Source organism: Engystomops pustulosus, chromosome 4 (assembly GCF_040894005.1).
Source record: "Engystomops pustulosus chromosome 4, aEngPut4.maternal, whole genome shotgun sequence".
NCBI classification, from domain to species: Eukaryota; Metazoa; Chordata; class Amphibia; order Anura; family Leptodactylidae; genus Engystomops; species Engystomops pustulosus.
This window is the reverse complement of record NC_092414.1, coordinates 131,992,706-132,011,030: the sequence shown is the minus strand read 5'-3', so window position 1 is coordinate 132,011,030 and position 18,325 is coordinate 131,992,706. Positions and strand designations below refer to the sequence as shown.

Below are 18,325 nucleotides of genomic sequence, written 5' to 3'. Positions count from 1 at the left end.
TGAAGTATGAGTTATTCAATGCAATGCGGCTGCAGCAATATTGAGGAATAGTTGAGCAGGGAAATAAAATAAATAAATGAGCAGTCTATGAATCATTATGTGGATTTTTTTTTTTAAAGGTAACCTGATAGACAATCCATTTTCCTCCAGTCTAAAGCATCAGAGCTTTTATGTACGTTAACCATCATTCTATGAAAAAAAAAAACCGAACATAATTCTGCTACAGATGTCCCTGGGAATCATTCCTCAAAGTAGGGGGTTGAACCATTCCACAAAGGAGGGGAAGCTCCATGTAATGTGTTTATGAACGGCAGTCAGCTTGCAACCCAGCTTCCCTGAGGTCCTGAATTTTATAATTGTTTTTGAAGCAAAAAAAGATATGTTTCTGCATCAGTGTCGCTACAGCATTCTCAAGGTCACAATACATGAAAATAAATGGTATATTACCTTAAACTCCTTCATTACAATGTGCGATTGTAAAACCTCTGTATATTGCCATACTGTAGTATGGCAGTACATGGTAGGATCAATCAGACAACCTAGGTTGAAAGTACCCTAGGGGGTCTGAAAAATAGTAAAGAAAAAAGTTAAAAACTGTAAAAATCATAATCATGTTGGATATAACCACGTCTTAAAATGTTCGATCTATCAAAATGTAACAATTTTTTTCCCCATAACCTCTATCCTGGCGGTGTCCTTCTTTAACCCCTTAAGGGTACTGCTTCTGACGCGACGCCTTTCTACGGCGGCGCGTCAGAAGATGATTTCGGGACATCGGGTCCTGCAAGTGCCGGTGTCGGGCTGTGAACTCCGATCCCGGGTGTCAAGCATGACCGCGGCGTGTAAGTCGCATGTGGATCGGACCCCCCTGGTTTGCTTACCGGGGGATCCGATTCCTCCTGCCGCAGCCCCGGGTTCTGACGAGTGACCCGGGGCTGTCGGCTCCTCTCTGTGCTGGGTTCCGCCTCCTGGCAGGACCTGGCTGTATGTAACTGAGCATGCTCAGCATTCTCAGTTACTTACACTATACACTGCAATACAAGTGTATTGCAGTGTAAAGGCTTGAACAAGCGATCGAATGATCGCTTGTTCAAGCCAAGAAGTAGAAAATGTAAAAAAAGTAATCTATTTTTTTTTTTTTAAGTCATTTTATAATATAATTAAATAAATAAAATAAGAGTCCCATAATCTCCCCAGTTACACATCAAATGCAAGTAAAGTATATAAAACACAAAAACCTGTACATATTTGATATCACCGCGTCCGTATCAAACTGTACAATAAATCTAAATCAACATTGAACCCGCTCGGTGAACGACGTAAAAAAAAAAACTCGAAAAACTTCCCATAATATACAATTTTTCATCCAACACCATCACAAAAAATGTTCTAAAGAGTGATCAAAAAAAGTTACGTTCCCTAATACAACTGAAAAGAACTACTCTTTTCGCAAAAAATAAGCCCTCAACCAGATCTGACAACAGAAAAGTACAGAAGTTATGGCCCTAAAAAGTTGTCAATAGTAAAAACAATGCGATTTTCTACAATATTGGTTTTGCTCAGGAAAATTGAGCAAAGATAAGGAAAACTATATAAATGAGGTATCACCGCAATCGTAGTGAACCAGAGAATAAAGATAAAATATTATTTTTACGTTACAGTGAGCGGGGGAAAAATTATGATAAAAATTGATGATTAAGACCCCCTAAAATGAATTATCTATACATTGTATCTCATCCCGTAAAAAATAAGCCCTCATATGTTCGCATTACCAAAAAAAAAAAAAATTTGTGTGACAATACAAATCTGCTGTGAATGGCACCTCCATTCATTCTATACTCGGCCGTGCGCCCATGCAGCAGTTACCACCACATATGGGGTATCAGTAAACTCGGGAGGAATTGGGCATCAAGCTTTTCAGTGCGTTTCATCATTTAATTTATTCTGAAACTGTCTGAAACTTTCAAACTTGGAAAATGAAGAATTTTTACAAACTTTTGCCAAATTTTCACTTTTTTTCAGAACGAAACGCAAAACTTAGCACTTAAATTTTACAACTAACATGAAGTACAATGCGTCACGAGAAAACATTCTCAAAATGACCTAGATATGTTAAAGCGTTCCGAAGTTAGAACCAATTATCGTAAGACAGGGCAGATTTGAAAAATCGAGTCTGGTCATTGAGCTGAAAACTAGTTTCGGTGATAAGGGGTTAAGCTTGACACGCTGGGATCACCTAGAAAAGGAAGGTGAGGTCACGCAGGAGGTGTGCAAAATTAGCAGCCTAAGTGCAAGACAACCTGTCAGCGCTTCTGGCTGCTAATTATAATATCTTTTTCTGGGTGATCCCGGTGTGTCAAGCTTAAAGGAGGACACCGCCAGGATTAACGTCAAGAAGAGCCTAAGTATTTGTAGTTTAATATGTCTACCAGCTAATGGTAGGCACTTGCCCAAACCTACTGTGGCCCTGTCCTGTGGTTAAAGGAAATCTGAGGTTACACAGAACTCAGGGCACAAATCTGGGAAGCCTGGATGGAATTTGTGAACTCTTGCAGTCATTAGATACCAGTTAGAGATAAATGTCTGATAATATTCTGTACAACTTAACTCTTTACAGATAATCACCTCAGAGAGGTCAAGAGGGCCGCAGGATACTTTTTTACTATTTCCTTATTTTAAACAATACATGAAAGTATTAACAATAGCAGGACACGTTTTTGCCACTCCACAAGCCTGTGTTAACCGCTGAATTGGGACACAGAACATAGACTCTAGCTCAGGTGTGATCCATTCAACAAGAGATCTTGAGGCTGCGTTCACACATGGCACTAACACTGCATTTTTAAATGCAATACTACAGCTGAGGAGATTTGCCTTGCTGTTAACATTGGCGTTTACTAAATACACGTAAATGCTATTTTAACACATGTTAACAATGGGGCATATTCACTAAGAATAGTGCAAACTGCAAAACGTGCACCTAAAAGAACGTGCAAAGTCCATCAGAAAACTGACGCACGGCCCCAATGTGTTAACAAATATGGTAACACAATATTAACATGGCATTAACATTATGTTTTGTAAATGTTAACAGCAATTTAATACGGGAAATCTCCTTTTCCTAGTTGTCTTGTTTCAAAATGCAACATAAACGTCATGTGTTACTCCAGCCTGAGGAAGTTCGGTTAAATTTGTATGCAAGGCTAAAACAAAAGAATAGTAACAATGTCAATGTGCATAGGCAAAATAAACCATAATAAACTGTCAATAGCAAGTAAAGCTTACAGGGAAATATTGAATTCCACATATACGAGTAAATAGCCCATTATGCGGTATCTTCATACACCCCAGAGAGCTGATTCTTTAAGGGAAATGTTATCTATGGATGAAAAGATTTAAAGAGGACCTGTCACCCCCCCAAAAAGACCCCCACCAATATATGCCCCCCATTAATCCTCTCTCCAGCCCCTTTCTATATATGCCAATTTATTTTTTTACATTTATGTTAGGAAAGTTGGTTGTAATAGATCTGACCTCTTACAGATAAGAGGTCGGATCCTCGTATGCTGTGCGCTGGCAGTCGGCCTTATTCATGAGGGGGGCCGGCCGACACTCCCCCACTACGCCACTGTCAGCGGGGACCTGTAAGAATAGCTGGCAGCAGCACATATATTGCCATCTCTCTGCGAGTACAGTGCTGGCCGCGCCAAATTAACGGTGGCTGTGGTCGCACTGTGCTTATTCACGTGAATAAGCATGCTGTGGCCACAGCCGCGGTCAGTGTGTTGTGGCCGGCCGCCGCTGTCATAAAGCACAGTGCGACTCTTACCTAGGAACATCCAGAGTGGTGCTTGTTCTCGAGGTATCCTATGGCTTTTTCATACAACCCTTTCAAAATGTTAGTCCATAATAATAATAATAATTCCTTTATTTGTATAGTGCACACAGATTACGCAGCACTGCACAGAGCTTGCCAAATCAGTCCCCAATGGGATCACAATCAACCTACCAGTATGTTTTGGAGTGTGGGAGGAAACCGGAGGACCCGGAGGAAACCCACTCAAACATGGAGAGAACTTACAAACTCTTTGTAGATGTTGACCCTGGTATTATGAAATTTGTCCCAGCTACTATTCCAGCCAGTTTGCTTGAGATCAGATATTATCCCATATTTACAGTGACTCATTGAACACATGCTCAAAATTGTACATAAGATTGCGGCTACAAAATAACACTGTGTCTGATATGTCCTTTTTGACTACTCAATGAGATCTTACATCTGAGCATAGATGATTGCTCAGGCAGGGTGGCACTACTGACTGCACAGGAGGCATGTGATATACCTGCAATCCGTTGTGAAGCTTATTTGCTGTTGCGGTTTGGAAAAATTCGTATTTACAGATACGCAAAGCTATTTTTGGACAAGTATAAAAGTTCTTGTATGACAGGAAGGAAAAAATAAAAAAAAATGAACAGAAAGTTGTAGTGATAGTAAGGATTTAAAATCAGAACGATCTCACGTTTTGTCATTTTTAAAGGAAAAATCTTAATATTTTGCTTGTGAGCACTAATCCAATTTTACAAGAAACAAAGGCCATTTATTAGCCTTTAGTTTTACGTTTATCCCTACACAATATTTCTTCAATTTACTTACCGTTTTAGAATTGCATAAACTTTATTTTTCATTTTCTTCTTCAAATTTGGTCTTTCAGAGATCCCTTTGCGTCTAAAAGAGCTTTTTAAAGACAAAACACTTCCGACTTCAAAGGGCATGAAATCCTTTTCATCACTAGGAATAAAAGGATTCTTGGCGTTCTTACTATTTTACATGGCTGAAAATCTATTCCTGCTGTTGTGTCCTGCAGTACATTGTGAATGTGGTCTATATCTATTTACTCATTTTCCAAGGACATTTGACCAGTTACTCTTTGCTGCTTAAGAATAGTACTGTTGATTTTTTTTGGAGGTCAATTAACATGATGATATGGTGGGTAGTTTTAGGGGGCTAATGTATAGTATTGGTGATGATTGCACATACACAATTCAGCCATGAGGGTTAGAAAATTGTGCCGTGCGCTACTTTTGTCTGCTTTTATTCAGTGTGCATTTTCCTTCTACGTGACACGGAAAGAAACTGGCAACTTTTAACCGGTTCGCGAAAACAAGCCGTCACACAGCTCTTTACGTGTAAAAATAAAAAAGTTATAGATTTTTGAAGGTGGGGAGTCAAAAATTGACATGAAAACAGGAACTTAACCAGTTAAGTTGTAAGACGAACTTTATAAGCTGAGGCGCGTTACATTTTTTTATGTAAATACTCCTCCCAGCATTAGGACCACTTTTAGTGGCAGAGGTGTACACAATGGAGAATCGTCGGCAGAATTACCTGCTGTCATACAATTAGTCCTGTATTTTATGGTGGACAGTTGAAAACCTCTGTGGATTTTTTTTTAAAACCTCGTGTTAACTAGATTTACCATTAGAAGCAAGTTATTTTCTCTTTCTTTTAAATCTTGAAAAGTTGTCGTTAAGAAATTCATATCTGGGGATCCAACACTTGAGACTCAAGCCGCAGGTTGACTCGACAACAAGTTTCTGCAAGCCAGTCCTTCTGGACTGGCTTACAGGATAGCCAAAATCTGGAATGGACCTGTTCAGGGGAACTTGAGGATGCCTATTCTGCGGATTGCAGGGGCTTTGGCTTAAAGAGGACCTGTCACCCAATTTATCGGCACTAGGAGCTGCTTACTAAAGTGATAGCGTTACCGGAAAAGCTGTCCGACGTATTCATGTGGGGGCGGGGTTGGGGCGTGACTAGGGGCAATGACTGCCACCTAGCGCGCTGTAGTCACTGCCGGCCTATGGAGCTAGCGGGGCGGTCCGGGGAAGAGGCAGTGCCTCGGACCGCCCACTCTTGAATACATCAGACAGCTTTGTATGCTGTCCGATGATTACACTGTATCCCGCCGCAGGTTTCCGGTAACGCTATCACTCTAACACTGCGGCGTTTGATCAAGCACTAGGAGCTGCTTACTTTAGTAAGCAGCTCCTATTGCCGAAAATTTAGTTGACAGGTCCTCTTTAAGTTTATTTCCTATCCTGATGATGCATAAATACATACCCATTTACACAGGTATATAAAAATACAGATTAAACTTATAGAAAACACATTTTTACATCCCACAATACACATATATTTAGTGCATGTGTGTGTACATATGTGTATATACGTATACATACAGCGCAAATAGAAGCACATCAGTCAATATATCTAATGGATCCGTGTTTTACAGCACAGCAGCAGAAAGCCTATATTAACAGGCACTGGTGGCAAAGTAAGTACAGAGATGCACATCTTTCTGGTTCTGCTCTTCCCCCTCCCTCTATCCCATCTGCAACCTTCGTGTATAAGTGTAGAAATTTTCTCTCATCTGTAAGCACTGTTGGTAATGTTTTCTGAGTAACCTGTTCCATCTTCTCACCATGATGGTAATCTTATCCTTTCAACCTTTTCCCACCACCATATACACAATCAAACTCCACCACCATTTGCAGTAGCATCCAGCGTGTGGGATGGAAGTGTAAGGACAGCCCTTCAGCTTCATGTGACAGGGCCGTCACGGGGTCTGCAGCAGGAGCACTAATGAAGATCCCATAATTGCTGCTGTTGTTGTGACACTGCATCTAAAAGCTGAATTGACTTTCTACCTGCTGCAAACCTTGTGGGCCACCTAAAAGAAGGGGAGGAGTTACTCTATAGAGTTGTATGTTCTTGTCCAGCATAAGGAGAATCTTGCACCAGGACATTTGCTTGGTTGTTCTTTCCTAGCTAGGATTGATGGAATGATGTAGAACTAAGTGCAACCCAGACATGACTACAAAGTACTTGTATATTGTTGGTGAATAGCCCATTAGCCATATTTACATTTTGCCCATTGGTCATACAGTATGTTGAGCAGAAGCTGTTTATTGCATTAATTTGTCTTGTTCTGCAACATTTCAGCAGTCTGTGTACTTAAAGATTGACTTCATTACTGAACTGTTAATCACAATGCTCATTGACTGTTTACTGCAGAGCGTGTCCCGCTAATCAGAGGAGGCTTTCCCAGCCATGGATCACTTCTGACCACTAATCGCCTATAATCAATGTGCCTTGTGTATTGGATTATGGGGAACATTGCTGTTCAGTCATCTAGACCAACAGAGTGGATGTTTCACTTGATGTAGCAAAAAACAAGCTATATTTTTGGCCACTAAAAATAAGCACCTGTAAGTGGGGGATTTCTTACTGTTCTGTCACTTTGGGAAAATACCTGCTAAACCCATTTTCTTGGATGAATAGCAAATAGAAGACCTGATTAGGATGTAGGACAGTGGTGGCGAACCTTTGGCACGGGTGCCAGAGGTGGCATTCGGAGCCATTTCTGTGGGCACTCAGACCATCACCCCAGGACAGAGTTTACCAAATAGGACCAAATCCACCAAGTCCCAGGCAACTTAAGAGATGCTGCTCTCAGTGCTATTTTAAAGCGACAATTCATTGGCTGTTTGAAACTGCTGGAAAAGTGAGAAGGTGTTGACAGAAGTGCAATATCTTTGGAGGTCATCCTGCTGGACCAACCATTCTTCCTCTACAGAGAGACCCTGGAGAGAAGCTACAACGAGAGTCTGAATTTGCCCTACTTCTTTTAAGGGATAAACAAATATATGCAGTATATTTTTTTAGCATTTAAAAACAATAGGCAAGGGAGGGTTATGGTTGATAAATACATCTGCATCTGTATCTTTTTTCCATGACTTGCAAATGGATGCTACTTGTTAATGCATGTGCAATGTCATACAGCTTAGTAAGCAGATTTGTATGTATTTCTCTGATGAAGGCTTGATGGATCTGCCTTACAGTATGCAGAAGGAAGACTCTATGCTGATGTAGTTATAATAGATCACCATTTAGCGTGTTTGACTTGATGCCCCCAACCATTTGTGTAAGATCAGAGCAGTGGTCAGACGGGACTCCACCCTTGACCTTTAAGTCTCTGTGGGGAAGGCAAGCTGTCTCTTTCTGTAATGACTTGTGCATTTAACATGGATTTTTCCAACAACCGAGCACATCATCATTGGATTTATTTCTCCCTTTCACTTGTTACTGGCTGTTCCTGACATTAACAAATGCCTCCATGATGCATATGGTTAGCTGATTGTTTTTAAACACAATAAAACCCTGGACAGACCTCTGCAGAATTGGATAGCTGCTTTCTTCCACCTCCTCTAATCTGCAATACCAGGCACAACCTGTGGAAAAGCGTGGTACTCTTTTTACGATAAAACCGTTTTATGGCTGTACTTTATACATCCTTCACTTGTGAAGTGCCTAGGAAAATGTAATGGACATATCTATTACAGCAAAAGGGTGAAGATGGTGTCTCCTGATGGCATCTCACTGAATGGAAAAGTGACAATTCTCTTCATTTATGTCTATGGCTGCTATTCTCCATCCCTGTCCATCCATTTGTCCCATAATCTCTTAGTAGGACATCCTATAGGCAACTACAGACTAACCCATCTTGATCTGCTGGGGGACAGTATAATTATAATTACAGTATACCATTCTCACTCTATTCTTCTACAAAACAGACCTGAAGTATTCAAATAGGAGGGTGCATTTCACATATATCAATATTACTGAAATAAAAAGAGGAAAAAATAATTTATGTCCTTTAGTACTCATCCCTTTTTGTTTTTGCATTTCTGTTTTTTTTTCCCCCCCCGATATTCCCAAAGCCATAACCTTTTTTTGTCCATTTCCAGAGCTGTATTAGGGCCTGTTTGCTGAAAAACAAATTATTTAGTGCCATCGTATAATATTTTATACAGTGTACTGGAAAGCTGGAAAAGATGTAAAAAAGGCAAAATTCACAAAAACACGCTATTTTCTTAGGTGGTTTGTTTTTACAGCTTTCTCGGTGAGGCCCATATGGTGTCTTCCCTTTTATTCTTTGGGTAACTCCAATGTCAATGATATGAAATTTGATATATTTATGATATTTCTTTACATGTTTGGAGACCTAACACAGCTTTACTAACGTTCTTTTACTGGGAGTTCTGTGTATCTCTCCACTCCACTGCCTGGGTCCTAGATTGAGACCCAGGCAGGTGTCGCATCCATTCTCCATATCTATGGAAATGTAACCGGTATTTGGCTAGGACATACCAGAACCCCGTATGAAATAACGGCTTCAACTCTTCTTTGGGGTTTCTTTTGAAGTAGGGCAGATTCCTAGAAGAATCTTGGTTTAGGGCCCCTTGTATATTCGCCCACAGTGATGTCGATGGGAAAAAGCTAGAGCATGCCCTATCTTTTCCCGTAGGTACGGCCGGGCGCTAAAATTCCCTGTGGTGAGTGGAAGGGGTGAGCAGTGCTGGAAGTTTGCTATGTCCGGGTTGCGTCCCAGGCATAGCACACGTTCATGTGCATGTAGCCCCAGGTGGGTTGCTTTTGACACTGAACCACCTGCTGATATAGATGTCCTGTCTCTGCATTTTATATGTGACTGTAATCCCCTGACCTGACATGATATCAGACCCCCACAAATGCGTTACATGGAAAGGGGATGGTTAGGGTTTTTATTTAACAGGAAATGCTATTGATGGCTGAGACCTTTAGTAGTTGATCATATTGCTTTTATTATTAGAAATTCTTTTCCTTGTTTGTGTTGGGTTTCTGTGGTACTTCTAGATCCAAAGCATTGCTGCCATATCTGAGGTTGGAAATCACTTCATCACCGCTTAAAGTGATAAATGTAAGAGCAGGCAATTCCTGTTGGTGTCTATATGAGTGCCATCTTGATAGATGGGTCTCCCACATCAAAAGCTATAATCTGATTTATGTAAGGCTCTGCACATGGCAAATCAGATTGCGGGGGGGGGGGGGGGGCATGCAGTTTTCACTCTGCAGTTGTATTGCTAAAGGGCTTTAGTTTATTTACAGAGCTGAAGTGTTAACATCTGTGTAATGCTGCCCTCTTGCAGACCTGCTTTTTATTATGTTTCTTGAAAGCTATTATGATTTTTAAAGACTAATTGTGAAACATGTTACTGCATAAAGACTTGCATAAATAGTGTATTTGATGATAGACACATAGGGGGTCATTTACTAAAGGCCCGATTCGCGTTTTCCCGACGTGTTACGCGAATATTTCCGATTTGCGCCGATTGTACCTGAATTGCCCCGGGATTGTGGCGCACGCGATCGGATTGTGGCGCATCGGCGCCGGCATGCGCGCGACGGAAATCGGGGGGCGTGGCCGAACTAAAACCCGACGTATTCGGAAAAACCGCCGCATTTAAAAACCGAAAAAGTGTCGCTTGGGGACCGCTTACCTTCACTTGGTCCGAGGTGGTGAATTCCGGCGCGATGAGATGACTTTCAGCGCAGCAGCGCCACCTGGTGGACGGCGGAAGAACTACATTCATAAATCCCGGCCGGACCCGAATGCAGAGCAGAGAACGCGCCGCTGGATCGCGACTGGACCGGGTAAGTAAATGTGCCCCATAGTGTGGCACGGGTGAGCCACACATCAGCTTCTGCAGGTCAGTGGACAACATTTCTAACCTTTTTAAAGGTTTAAGCACAATACACTAAATACAGGAGATAAATAAAATTGTATAATGGAAAGATTTGCCACCTTTCACTGATTCTAGGCATTTGCTTCCAAATCCCGATGAAGAAAAATTCTAACCAAATACTAGTTGTGAAACTGGCCTAAAAAGAAGTATATATAAACAATCTTGTTTGTGTAAGATAACTGGTTGGAGCAGAGGCTTCACTACTGTACTCTGCCTGCTGTGGATCTAGAAATCATTAAGCCCCCGCCCCTCTACCTGGTCACCTTACCAAAAGGGGGACAATCACCAGAGTTCATGTCATGGGACCAGAATGATGTCATCTAAGGTCCTATACCCTTTACATTTTGCAAAATTTACCCCATGCATGCATCTAATCACACGAAAGGACAGCAGCCTCCATGGAGGATGGAGAGGAGTAGAAGTCCTTGGCGGCTGCTGTGTTTTCATGTGATCAGATGCATACATGGGGTACATTCTTTTTAAATGTAAAGTCTTTAGGACCTTTAATGCTATCACCATGGTTACATGACATGAACCGCTGAATAGTAAGGATGCATAAGGCATGGGAAGGGCCGTCCAAGCAGGACACGTCCCCTCTCACTTCAGGGAATATAACATAAAGTTATTTTATGGCAATGTAATGGAAACAATTTTTAGTTTAAAAAAAAGGTTGTCGGTTAGTTACTACGGCTCTATAGGAACCTGTCGCTAGCTGTATTTGTGAAATCTGGGGACCGGTTCCCTTTATCTGCCTAGATTTACCACAAACCATTATGCATGATTTATTTTGTGATGTAAGTAAGTCCTATAGGTTGAACTATTTTAACCTTTTCTTTGTGACAGCTGTTTTGAAGAACAATGTAGGGGAGAGTTGGTGACCTAAAGGCTCAGTCCAGATTTTATGTATTCAATAGTAGACATCCATTGCGTTATTAAGATTAGCTTTAAAATGTGAATATTTATTTTGCTATTTACAGTTCATCTACAAAACAAATTGAGAGGTTGTTTTTGAGTCATTTTGAATATTTAAAGGGAAATATTTAGTAACAGCTGTAGAATCACCTGTGTGTCTTTTTCAACAGCTGCCAAAAAATGCTATGAATTCTGGCCACTGATCTTTTCTTCTTGTGCCTCTTGTTTTTCCAACTGTGAATTTAAATTGTATTTTATATATGTAGAACTCGAAGTCCAAATTGCTTCTAACTGTTCTGTGTAGACTCCTGCCGGGATATTGTATTCATTATTTTAGGGTCTTTTTTTTGCACTTTTTATTTTAGGAATCTTTATTGCTTCTGTTTTTGTCTTTAAAATATATTTGATGGGGAAATATTTTTTGGGTTATAGCATTTAGTATTTACTAGATATCCTTGAGGTATTCTTTTATTGGTGTACTCAGAGTCCTGATGTTGAAGGTCACAATTGTAAGAGCTGCTCGTCTTTTGACCTTTCATGATCTTGACCTTCTCGTTTGTGTGTACCAGTCAGAATGTTCATATGTTTTCCATGTTGTGTGACCTTTTTCTTTCTCTGCAAGTAGCTGGATTGCAATGGAACAATGCTCAGGACCCTAAAATAATTTTAATAGGAAACAACAAGAGCAAGAAATCATATAGAATAATACACTTATTATGGTCTGTAGGACTGTATAGAAAAACAAACCTAGATATAGCACAATCTACTTAGATATAATGTAATAGATATGCACATTGCTTGCTCTGTCCTGTTTTTATTTGTATTTTTTAGAAATGTTTTGCCGTGTTTTAAGATACTTTACATGTGCATAAAGGAAAACAAAAATATATAATGTCCAAAAAAATATCCCAGCACTTTTTCCATTCACCCTTTCATGATTGGGATGTTTTGCACCTTTGTGATGAGAGCAAAATTCAGGCGATTCATTAGATAGCACCATGTAATAAAACAATCGCAAATTTAAAATGGAAAAGAGCATGTGACGAACCCAGGCCTATAGTATTCATAAATATGTATAACTCTTATTACAAAAATACAGAGAAATAAAAACCTCTTTAAAAAAAAAAAGGAAAAAAAAATGTAAATTTGGGTAAAGGTTGGTCCCTTTTAACTATACCAAATGGTGACCACCTACAACAACCCCACACTCCTCCTCCTACCTTCTCAATAGAGACATCACAATCTAATATATAAAGCTGATTGTGTGTATGTATGTATGTCCGCTAAAGGAATCTATACCGCCCCGTTTACAATCGCCAAATTTTGCACAGTTGGTGACTCAGGGAATGTCTTAGACCATGTTTTGAGCCGAAATTTTCTAAATGTCTGCTGCTGTGTCAGTTGAAAGCTGAGCCGTGATTATTTGCTGTTCTGCCACAGGTCATTAGTATGAGCTCTGAGCTGTTATTGGTTACTATAGGCAATGAGTAGAAGACAACTTATGTTTGAGGTAAGATGGATAGAGATGCAGAGATAGAGATATAGGGGGAGATTTATCAGAAATGTCTGAGATAAAACTGTTCCAGTTGCCCAGAGATCAGCTGTAATTTTATAAACAGCTGTGCAAAAATGAAACTTGAGCTCTGATTGGTTGCCATGGGCAGCTAGAGCAGTTCTCCTCTGACACTTCTGCTCTGACACTTCTGATAATCTCCCATGTCAGAGACAGTCACTGAAATGAGAGTGTCAAAAAAGTTTATAAAAAAGGGACGGTCGGTGAAAGAGGTGGTCAATGACACTCTGAGACAGTATATAGATACATATAAAATATTTTTTTTAACCTATTCTATTTTGTTGTAGCTAAGAGCAGTTATTTACTATCCTGGGCAACGCCGGGAGCTACAGCTAGTAATAAATATACATGAATAGAGTGAACATCCAGCTGTATAATTCTGAATATCCTGCATTCATGGAAATGCAGAGATATTGAACTGTACCAATAGAGGAACAAATATAAACCCACATATCAGTATTAATTCTCAAACCTTAGGATAAAGTAAGCAACAGCACATAAGGGTGACATATCTTCCAGACAGTTAAAGTGCTATAGAGGTTCACAGTGAACCACAAGAGGCACCTGTAAGTAAGTAAGAAGAAAGAAATATGGACCTGGGAGAAGGAGGGGAAAATATGGCTCTCTCAGGGTTTGATGCTCTAGACCAGTGGTGGCGAACCTATGGCACGAGTGCCAGAGTTGGCACTTAGAGCCTTTTCTGTGGGCACCCAGGCCTTCACCCCAACACAGAGTTTGCCAGATAGGACTCAAGGCTTCCTCCTGTGGTCCAAGACAGCACCGGACATGCCATGCTCAGCCCTATTTTAAAGTGACATCCTTGGCTGCCAGGACAGGAGGAGCCAGAAGGTGTGGATAGAAACGGATTGTCATTGGAGCTCCTGCTCTGGGAACCCTGATTGTTCCTCTTTAGGGGTCTCCATCATCTTTCTATTGTGTTGGTGAACTCAGGACTTCAATACAATTAAAACCTGTGATACAGCAGGGATCAAGAAGTTAATGCTTAAATTGTCATGTTGGCACTTTACAACATATAAGTGGGTTTTGGTTGTAGCTTGGGCACTCCGTCTCCAAAAGGTTCGCCATCACTGTTCTAGACCTATGTATTTAGTGTACATTATAACTTTGCCTAATCCATTTTTCTGTGTGTACCATAAGAAACATCTATGACTTTCTTGGGAAATCTAATACAAATACCTTAACACCTACAAAAACCCTGATGTAGCGATAATGCCTACTATATCTGTTTTGTAAAAAAAAAACTTTTTAAGAGAAAAGAAACCACATCTATGGGCTTTTTATGATGGGTGAATAGAGGAGTGTTTGGATTCCACAGATGCTGCTTTTCTTCTGGGGGAAGGGGGGGACTTTCCATCCCTTCCTTTTGAATAGCCGTAGACCCATGTGCTACTTTCTCATTTTTTGTACTTTAAACTATTTACACTTTTATATTTCCAGCACAATGATGCAGCAAAAACCAAGGCTAGTCAGGACTGCATGACATGAAGATAATATGCAATAATATGTTACAGATGAAGGTAATTGGGATGCTAGAACAGGTTGGGAACGTCTGCTCACCACAGTGTGATTATGATGGAGTCACTCAGCGCACAGAAGATGTAGTAGTTCAAAGGCAAAGGAAATTCATTTGAGGAAATGTAATATCCAGCACTCCAGGATCTATAGATAAAATCATTTTTATTTCATATCCATTACAAAAAAAGCATGTAACAGGTGCTCAACGTGAACACAGATATTGAACTCCAGTGACCTATGCGTTTTGACTTTAGCAAGTCGTCATGGAGTACTGGATATTACATTTCTTCAAATTGGGGTGCTAGATCTAATAACTCCAGCAACGGCTCCTACGGCAGATAAGCATGTTCCTTTGGTAGGGACAGTGTGCAACAATATTTAGTGGACAAATAATGTGCCATATCGTAAATGTAGATCATACTGACTAATGTTACAGGATATGCTCTTTTTTTGGTTTGCATATATACCCTAATGTATCCAATAGTATACTGAGTTATTGTTATGCCGCTTCCACACCCGAAGTATGTATGGATCAAGTTCTGAACCATTGTCAATGAGATCTGAAAGCTTAATCTGGAAATAAATTACAATTCCTCCTCACCCATAGAACAATATTAGTGAGTAACTTCTCTCAATCACCTTTTAAAGGACATCTACCACCAGTATGCTGGTGGTACAGTTTCCTAATTAGACTGCTTGTTCAGCTTAGGGAATGGGGGGGGGGGGTGTTTTTAATAGGTTTTCTTGCATCTTTATTAAGGAAATTATAACTTTGTAAAAGAGCCAAAGGCGCTTAGGCTCACGGTGCCCAAGTGCCAGTCAGCATCCCCAGCTTTTAATTTATGCATGCTCATCACTGCAAGCCTCCTCCTGCTCCCGCCTGGGGAATTAGGATCTGGCCGGTAGAATGAAAGCTGGGGCGTGGAGAGAGCGGGGTGTGTGCTCTCTCCTAGTTCCCTGGCCGGGAGCAAGAGGGGGCTTGCAGCGGGGTGTGCATAAATTAAAAGCCAGGGAAGCTAAGAGGTGCCCGGGCGTCATCAGCCAGAGTGGCTCCGGCTATTTTACAAAGTTAATATTTTGTTAATAAAGATGCCAGAAAACCTGTTAAAAATGGCCCCTCCATCCATTAGACTGAACGAGCAACCTAATTAGGACACTATCACCAGTAAACTTTCATAGGGCAGTTAAAAATGAATCACTGCTGCGTTGTAAATAAAACAAAAAATCCAATAAAATTTTCTTACAATACGTTTTTATTTGCTATGTGTGAACATACCCTAAAGTTCCATACTGTCTTATTAGTTTAATAATAATAATTCCTTTATTTATATATAACACACAGATTATGTAGCGCTACACGAAAATTAGTTTCTTCAATGTACATTACAACTATATTAATGCTGCCAAATTGAACAAAGACAGTGGAATGCCAGTTTTCATGAAAGAAACTGGAAATAAAAAATAAATAGAATAAAGCCTCATTGTTAATGTTACTTGACAGGTATATTTTTCCTTTTTTCTCCTCCATGCAACTGTATAAGGAATTGTTTGGGCAAGTAAGTAGATTTTTGCATCATTGATGCATCATTTTGTTTACTTAAAAGCATTTGTTTATTGTTTCCCGCTACATACAAAAGTTCTTGTTGGGGGTTATGTTACTAAACAAAAAAATATTAGGTTTCCTAGCAGGCATTTTTATGTACAGCTCTGAATAGGTTAAAAAAGAATTGTAAGCATAACTGACCGTACTGTTCCTTATTACAGATTCCAGTGCTTGACTGCATTCCCTCTGGTCTCCAGTTCATGGTCACTTTTACCACACTAGAAATTACTGCTTGACTAGTTACTAGCCATAGAGTCGAGCGTCGTCATGCATTGATTCATCAAGTACCATCTGGTGGTTCTTTATATACTCAAGAACTTGCCTGGCATGAGTCAGGCAGTATCAGAATAAAAGAGACCAGTAAGGGTGCAGTCACACAATGAAGTCTAAACTGCATTGGAAAGAGCTGCATTCAATGTTGATGCTGTCTTTGGCGTAGTTTTTTAAAATGTAATTTTACAGTTCTTTTTTAAGCGGTTTTGATGCTGTTTTAGCTGCACTAGGTGAATATTGCCCCATGCTGAGTGATATTTAAAAAAATAATTTCCTGCCTGGAGTGTACATTGTATATTTTAATTTTTAACCTTATTTCATTATAGGCTAAGAAGCTGGAAGAAAAGGAGCGAGAGCTCAAAAGGCAGGATGAATATTATAAGGAGCAGCTGGCCAGACTTGAAGAGAGAGTAAGTATACATGGCGCAGAGGGATAATTTTATATAGCTTTGAGTATAAATATAATGGCATTTTGTTGAGATAAAATTTGTAGTATGAATATCTACTTTATGTCAACTATATGAAAGTGTGTCAGATTATGAAGTAATTTGGACCAACCTTCATGATTATTAGAGAGAATCACAAAGAAGTATATTCTACGTTTACAGGTTGCCGATTTGTACGAATTGCCTGATTTTGTTTGTGCCCAAACATCAGTGGCCAATGTCAATTTTAGTGTGTATGAATAATATATTTTTTTCTCCACAAATCATTAGCTCTTTGGATGTAGGACAACTTTGCCTTTTACTTTCATTATTTATGTCCAGAAGTTCTTTTGCTATCCTCCTTCGTTTAGCCCGTCTCTGCACTAGCTGTCTTTTCTAGCTGTGCTGTTTATATCTGTTTACACTAGAAACCTGATGGATTATAACTGATGGGGGGAGGAGCTGCCAGGGCAGTCATGTGATGCTCTCTCCATGTAGCTAGCAGGAGAGCCTTCATCTCCCTTGCAAAGAATATTGAGGTAGCTGATTTCTGAAGTAGCTTCAGAGCAGAAAATTGCATAACTTTGGGAAAAAAAGGGTAAGCAGCGCAACATGGGCATCGTTCTGTTTGTTTTGAAGGGCTAAATCTCATATGACAATTTTGATAAATACAATCATTATAAAATAGGTGTTACACTTTAAGATAATTTTCAACATTTGTCAAATGAATCCATATAGTTCATACAACATCATAGGCACATATTGTTATTATGGCAGGGAGGTGATCATAACCCTGTATATAGTAACCCTCGGTGTACATTTAAGAGAAACAAAACCTTGCTATGGTTTATAAACAATTACTAAATGACAAAATATTAAAGTAGTGCTCTTTAGTCGATAATTACTCTCGCTCTGCACAGATTAGATTAGATTAGAAGTGTGCTTACAGGGGAGGATATGTTACAAAGGAATTATAATGCAGCATGCATAGAGCAATATAGGTCACAAGAGATTCAAGGCACCCACTATACATGGTCTGTATGTAATTGCTTGCAGTCTGATACAACAAGTTTTCTTTTATTCCATTACTGATGGGAGAGAAAAGTTCTTGTTTACATATATGTTCATCAAACAATTTTAATGCCCTTACAGACTGCACTTGCAATAACGGCAATTAACTTCTATTGCATGTGACAACTTTGGGTCATTTCAGTTATTACTGCCAACACAGTTTATAGCAGCATTGTGCCCAGGATGGTAACATGATAATCCTGCCCACTCTCTTATCATGCTGGGTTTTAATATCTAATCCTAACTACTCCAGATCTAATGGCCACTCTTCAGCCCTCCCTCATATTACTTGTAGCTTTTTTTGTT

The 18,325-nt window shown here is 39.8% G+C and overlaps 1 protein-coding gene across 2 annotated transcripts in view; it reads left to right on the top strand.

Moving 5' to 3' along the window:
• Positions 1 to 18,325, top strand: part of CHCHD3 (coiled-coil-helix-coiled-coil-helix domain containing 3) — a 99,943-nt gene that overhangs the window by 42,252 nt on the left and 39,366 nt on the right. The window contains exons 5-6 of one of the 2 annotated variants that reach the window (XM_072147477.1): positions 16,189 to 16,203; positions 16,850 to 16,933. In XM_072147477.1, coding sequence (XP_072003578.1) covers positions 16,189 to 16,203; positions 16,850 to 16,933 — 99 coding nt within the window. The remainder of the gene's footprint in view (positions 1 to 16,188; positions 16,204 to 16,849; positions 16,934 to 18,325) is intronic. The other variant, XM_072147476.1, reaches the window with a different exon arrangement.